General features: G+C 58.0%; 2 protein-coding genes across 2 annotated transcripts in view; both read left to right on the forward strand.

The window, feature by feature from the left end:
• Positions 1-6,499, forward strand: part of NECTIN2 (nectin cell adhesion molecule 2) — a 160,618-nt gene that overhangs the window by 101,140 nt on the left and 52,979 nt on the right. The gene's annotated exons all lie outside the window — the stretch shown is intronic.
• CBLC (Cbl proto-oncogene C) overlaps positions 1-6,499 on the forward strand; it is a 9,854-nt gene that overhangs the window by 2,861 nt on the left and 494 nt on the right. The window contains exons 4-9 of the mRNA XM_029926054.1: positions 554-710; positions 1,000-1,121; positions 1,495-1,632; positions 3,710-3,797; positions 4,490-4,621; positions 6,246-6,401. Of these exons, the coding sequence (XP_029781914.1) occupies positions 554-710; positions 1,000-1,121; positions 1,495-1,632; positions 3,710-3,797; positions 4,490-4,621; positions 6,246-6,401 (793 nt within the window). The remainder of the gene's footprint in view (positions 1-553; positions 711-999; positions 1,122-1,494; positions 1,633-3,709; positions 3,798-4,489; positions 4,622-6,245; positions 6,402-6,499) is intronic.

The raw sequence follows: 6,499 nt of genomic DNA on the forward strand, positions 1-6,499 counted from the left end.
AGTGAGCGCCTGTCCCCAGGGCCCCCTGAGTTCCTGGAGCCTCCTCCTGTCCCTGCTCAGGCCCCCACGCCCTCCCCCCTCAGACCCAGGGGTCCAGGTGCCCAGCCCCTCCTCCCTCAGACCCTGGAGTCTAGACGCTCATCCCCTCCTCTCTCAGATTCAGGGGTCCAGGCCCCCAGCCCCTCCTCCCTCAGACCCAGGGGTCCAGGCTCCCAGCCCCTCCTCCCTCAGACCCAGGGGTCCAGGCCCCCAGCCCCTCCCCGCTCAGACCCAGGGGTCCAGGCCCCCAGCCCCTCCTCCCTCAGACTCAGGGATCCAGGCCCCCAGCCCCTCCTCCCTCAGACCCAGGGGTCCAGGCCCCCCAGGCCCTCCTCCCTCAGACCCAGGAGTCAGCCCTGTACCCCTTCCTCCCTCAGACCCAGGAGTCCAGGCCCCCCAGCCCCTCCTCCCTCAGATCCAGGGGTCCTGCCCCCAGCCCCTCCTCTCTCGAGGCCCTCCCATAATAGGTTCCCAGAAGCCTCAGCTGCTACCCCTTCCCCTTACCCCCTGCCAGGTGTGTGCTGACCTGGGCTGAGTTTGAGTCCATCTTGTGCACCTGCCACCCAGTGGAATCCGGCTGCACGGCCCTGGCCTTGCGCTCCACAGTCAGCCTCACCTGCAGCGGCCACGTGTCCATCTTTGAGTTTGACATCTTCACCAGGCTCTTCCAGGTCTGGGAGGGCTGAGGCTGGAAGCGCAGAGTCTGGGGGCCTGGGGGGAGGAGCAGTCGGGAACATGGGTCTGAGGGAAGAGGAAGCTGGGATCCCAGATGCCTGGCCCCCGGGGAAGGGGGGCCTGGGCCCTTCTGTGTAGAAGGTTTCTGAGGCCCCCACCACGGCTGTGAGCCAAGCAGCTGGGTTCTGCGGCCCTGGGGGGGGGCACTGGGTGTGGGCTGCCTCCCCCCCCCCCCCCCCCCCCCCCCCCCCCCCCCCCGGTGACCCCAGCGCTCCCCAACTCCAGCCGTGGCCAACGCTCCTCAGGAACTGGCAGCTCCTGGCAGTCAACCACCCGGGCTACGTGGCCTTCCTCACGTACGATGAGGTTCAAGCACGTCTGCAGGCCTGCAGACACAAGCCAGGCAGGTAAAAGGTCCAGGCCTCGGGAGGAGGAGGCTGCTGGGGGCCCCCAGGGTCTGCATCCTGGGCAGGGATGCGGTGGGAGCCCAGACATCCTTGGGAGAAAGTCCGAGCTCATGTTCTACTATCTATGAAGTATTTTTTAAAACTTTCTTTTCTTTTTTATGTCTTTGTTTTTACTATTGAGAGAGACAGAGAGTGAGCGGAGGAGGGGCAGAGAGAGAGAGAGAGGCACAGAATCCGAAGCAGGTTCCAGGCTCTGAGCTGTCAGCACAGATGGGAGGCTGGGTTCTAAAGGACAAGGACTTAGACACCTCGGGGACTCCCAGATGGGGTGGTGGTGGCCACACCCTCACCATCTCAACAACCCTTCCTCCAGCTACGTCTTCCGGCCCAGCTGCACCCACCTGGGACAGTGGGCCATTGGATACGTGAACTCAGACGGCAGCATCCTGCAGACCATTTCTCTCCACAAACCCCTGTTCCAAACGCTCCTGGATGGAGAGAAGGGAGGCTTGTGAGTCGCCATCCCCGGCCGGTGGAGGGTGTCTGCGGAATGCATTTCGAAAGGTGGTGCATGTTGAACACTGCCCGAGGTCGCTCTGAGGGTCCAGAGTTCCCTCGGGGGACATGCTACATTTGCAAGGCCACAGTGTTCCAGTAGGTGGCAGACCAGAGGCCCAGGGAAGGCGCGCCTTTCCTAGTTCTAGAAAGTTCCCATGTCGAGCCCCGACAAGCCTGTGGGGAGTGGTCTCCAGTGGCTCCATTCCTTGGAATTCTGATGAAAAGCTTTTGCTTCCAGATATCCATATCCCGTTCTAGAATCTAGACAGCTAAAGCAGAAAGAACACTGGGCCAACAGCTAGACGGGTGTTTTGAACCTGTAACCTCGGCTGTCCCATAGGACCTCCTCCATCAGACCGCCTTGGGGGGGTGGGGGCACCTGGGTGCTCAGTCAGTTAAGTGCCGGTCATGATCTCTCGGTCCGTGAGTTCAAGCCCCACATCGGGCTCTGTGCTGACAGCTCAGAGCCTGGAGCCTGCTTCCGATTCTGTGTCTCCCTCTCTCCCTGTTCCTCTCCTGCTTGCTCTGTCTCTCTCTCTCTCAAAAATAATAAACATTAAAAACATTTTTTTAATTAAAAAAAAAAAAGAAGCCGCCAGGGGGGAGAAAACAGGCAGATGAGTTTCCCTGTCTCACCCTGAACCTTTAGCCAGAGCTATCTTGTTAGTCCCATATATGTGATAAGATACGAGATAGATAGGCATCAGTTCTCATTGTTTATGGTAGTTCGGTTCTATAAAGTTGCTGCAAACTCTAGATTATTGAAAACCGAACCATTGCTCATGGGGAAATACAGACTCAGTTTCCTGCAACCTTCTGCTCACATTTTTTTTTTTTAAGTAGGCTCCACACCCAATGTGCTTGGGCTTGAACTCACGACCCAGAGATCAAGAGTCACATGCTGGACCTACTGAGCCAACAGGGTGCCCCCATCTGGTCACATTTTTGTCAACCAATTGCTACCTTATTGGTTACCAAGAGTAACCTTTTTGTGCGTCTCTGACTAAAGACACCTTTTTAAATATATAGTGGAGGGGGACCTGGGGGGCTCAGCCGGTTAAGCATCCTACTTCAGGTCATGATCTCACGGTTTGGGAGTTCAAGCTGAGAGTCGGGCTCCGTGCTGACAGCTCGGGGCATGGAGCCTGCTTCCAATTCTGTGTCTCCCTCTCTCTCTCTGCCCCTCCCCACCCCGCTCACGCTGTCTCTCTCTCTCTCTCAAGAATAAATAAACATTTAAAAAAGTGTTTTTAAATATATATAGTTGATACTTTCACAGTGAGCTCGTGTCTCAACAGGGCTCATCTGACACCCATAGTTTCCCTATCCGACACATCGCAGGCTTGGGCTTAGGCTCCCACGACCCTGGGATCACGACCTGAGCCGAAATCAAGAGCCCGACACTCAACCAACTGAGCCACCGCAGCGCCCCAATCACTGCTAGTCTAAGACTAGAAATTGGTCTCTCCAGCAGTCTGTGACCTAAGACACTCTTTTTTTTTTTTTTTCAGTGTTTATTTTTGAGAGAAAGAGCGAGCAGGGGAGGGGCAGAGAGAGAGGAGACAGAAGGCTTGGTGCTGTCAGCGCAGAGCCCAACGCGGGGCTCAAACTCACAAACTCTAAGATCATGACCTGAGCCGAAACCAGGAGTCAGATGTGTAACTGACTGAGCCCCCCGGGCGCCCCAAACATGCTCTTCTCCCTCTCCTTGGGCCCGAACACTCGAGGACAGGGGTTGGGGGTGTTCTGGAGGTCAGAGCCTGGGATGTAACCACTTTCCCGGTTCTCGCTGATCTGAGTTGCGTTCTCAGGGCTTACGCCACTGAGGTCTAGCCTGTCGTTTCTGGGGAGTCTGAGGGGACACGGCCCTGCCCTGGAGAGACCCGATTTGAGGAGAGGGAAGGGAGAAGATTCCCAGGCCGGTGGCAGATTTGGGAGAGACGCTTCTGGCGGGGAGGGGGGCACCGGGCCCGTGTCTGGGGTGAGCCGTGCTAGATGACCCTGGACTCCCCCATCTTTCCTTCGCCCAGCTTCCTCTACCCGGACGGGAAGAACCACAACCCGGACCTGACGGAACTCTGCCAGCTAGAACCCCGTCAGCGTATCCATGTGTCCGAGGTGAGCCCCAGGCCTGCCACTGGCCCTGGCCCTGCGTACTGCCCCCCCTCACCCTCCCCACGTGCCTTAAATCAGGGGTTCTCTCCCTAGAGACTCAGGCCTAGAATCCCAGAGGCCTTGGGTTTCTGTGCCAGTGCGGTGGCCGCATGACCTGGGGTAAATCACTTGGCCTCCATAGGCCTCTGCTCCCTTTTTGGAAAATACGCTTCTCCTGACCCCCGCCCCGGGGCGGCGGGAAGGCGGGGGTTGTGGGAATTCAACCAGGAAATGATACTGCTGAGGTTATCAGAACGGCGAATGCTCAAGATGAGCGCCTCTGTATCAGCTCTTAGTCTTCACAGACACCCCACGGCGAGGGAGAAACAACACAGGAAATCTCTCCGTATAAGTATGTCCCACACAGCACTTGGGATATACTTAGACCTCAAAATAGATTCGCCGTTTACCTAAAAATCAAACGTTAACAGGGCATCCTGCATTTTTAGCTGCTCAGTCTGGCAGCCTTGCCCACAGACCAGCCCAGGGAACAAGTCTCGTAAGAAGGTCCAGGTCGGAGGCCGCTGGCCACACGGCCTTGGACTTAGGAGAGTTCAGGGCTGACACAAAAGTTTGGACTCTTTCCTGTGGCCCGACGTGGATCCCCGTGGCTGACACCACCCCTTCTCCATCCTCCCCATCTTCTGGCCTCCTAGGAGCAGCTGAAACTATACTGGGCCATGAACTCCACGTTCGAACTCTGCAAGATCTGCACCGAGAGGGACAAGGACGTGAAAATCGAGCCGTGTGGACACCTGCTGTGTGGCCCCTGCCTGGCCGCCTGGCAGGTGGGTCTGCTGTCCTGTCTTCCTGCCCAGCGCGCCCCCCCTCCCGCCCCCGCCAGCCTCCACCTTCATGGTGGAGGTCTCTAAAGGATCACGCCTCCCGGATGGGATGGAGAAACTGAGGCCCCGGGAGAGGCAGAGATTTGCTCAGGGTCACTCGGGAGCGATGACCAGGAGCCCACCTGTCCGCCTCTGTGTCTCTGTCTCCGTCTTGCTCTGCACCTCTCGCCCCTGCTTTTCCTTCTCCAGATACATTATTGGCGGAAGAGGCTCCTGTTCCCTGGCTGGGTGAGCTGGGGCCGGTGGCTTGCCCTCTCTGAGCCTCAGCCTCTTCCTCTCGAGAGCCGGGCTGATCGTAGTCACCTCCCGAGAGCCCTAGTGAGGCTCGAGCCCCTGGGGAAATAGGGCTGTGCCCCTGTGTGTTTTCGGGCCTGACACGAAGCTTCGGGATCGTAGTGGGAGTGTTGGACGAGCTTTGGATGGCTGAGCCATGCGTTTCCAAGGCACACATTTTCCACTGTAGGATGCAGTCCCTAGCAAAATGACCAAATAAGGAAACAGGCCACCCCACATGAAGCTCCCTTTTAGAAAACCCGGGGTGGAGGGAGGTGGGGAAGGGGCGCCTGGGTGGCTCAGTCGGTTAAGCCTCCAACTTCGGCTCAGGTCATGATCTCGAAGCTCATGGATTCGAGCCCCGTGTCGGGCTCTGTGCTGACAGCTCAGAGCATGGATCCTGCTTTGGATTCTGTGTCTCCTTCTCTCTCTGACCCTCCCCTGCTCACACTCTGTCTCTGTCTCTGTCTCTGTCTCTCTCTCTCTCAAAAATAACACTAAAAAAGAATTTAAAGGAACACCTGGGTAGCTTAGTCTAACTGACATGCTGTGTGTGTCTCTCTCTCAAGATAAATAAATAAACATTGGGGAAAAAGTGTTTTAAAAACAGAAAGAAAACCCGGGAAAACCTCGCCAGCTGACCCCTTAAGTGACCCTGCTTTTCCCTTCCCACACCCTAAGGCCTTAAAATTGCCAATAAAGAACGACCCCATGAATCTCAAGGCTCTCCCACGCAGCCCCTAATAAAAGCAGAGCCCCCCCCCCACTCCACCTCCATGCCCGGGTGTGTGCATCCTCCCTCCCTCTCCCCCTGGGACCTCCCTGCGTGGCCGCAGGCACGCCGTGCACCCCCGGGACCTGTGAGTGCTCACCCTTGGTCTTCAGAGCTCCCTGTGGCTGTCGGGGAGGTGTGTCCTGTGATCCTAAGAACCACAGGGGCCGGTGGAGCCACAGCGTTGGCCCAGAGATGTTAGTGGGCAGGTGTCCGTGGGACTCACCACAATTAGCATGGCCCCGCCCGTGCCTCAGGCATTCCTAGGCGACAGCACGGATGGCTGAGACCCCAGCAACTCCAAGGCCCTGCTGGGCCGCCTGCTCCTGAGACCCTCCAGACCTCATCGGCTTCTGCCCCCCCTCCCGGCCCCTCTCTTCCTGACTCCCCTCCATCTGTCTGTTTCCCTCCATCTGTCCTCAGCCCCTCACTCTGTTAGGGAGGAAGGCCCTTGTGGTCCTAAGGGACAAGGTAGAGGATGGGGAGACCCTGACCCTGTATCCCTTCCCACCCCACCCCCAGCAGGGTGACAGCCAGACGTGCCCCTTCTGCCGCAGTGAGATCAAGGGCCAAGAGGCTGTGAGTATCCATTCATTTCAAGGGAAGCCAGAGGCCACGGCCACTGCTGAGTTCCTGAGGGACACCAGTGACCAGGAAGATGGGGAGGAGCTGTGGCAGGTGAGCAGGGCCAGGCAGGAGCTGGAGCTGCAATCCCTGGGTCTGAGGGAGGAGGGGCTGGGGGCAGGACCCCTGGGTCTGAGGGAGGAGGGGCTGGG

This window comes from Suricata suricatta, chromosome 16 (genome assembly GCF_006229205.1).
Source record: "Suricata suricatta isolate VVHF042 chromosome 16, meerkat_22Aug2017_6uvM2_HiC, whole genome shotgun sequence".
Lineage (NCBI taxonomy): Eukaryota > Metazoa > Chordata > Mammalia > Carnivora > Herpestidae > Suricata > Suricata suricatta.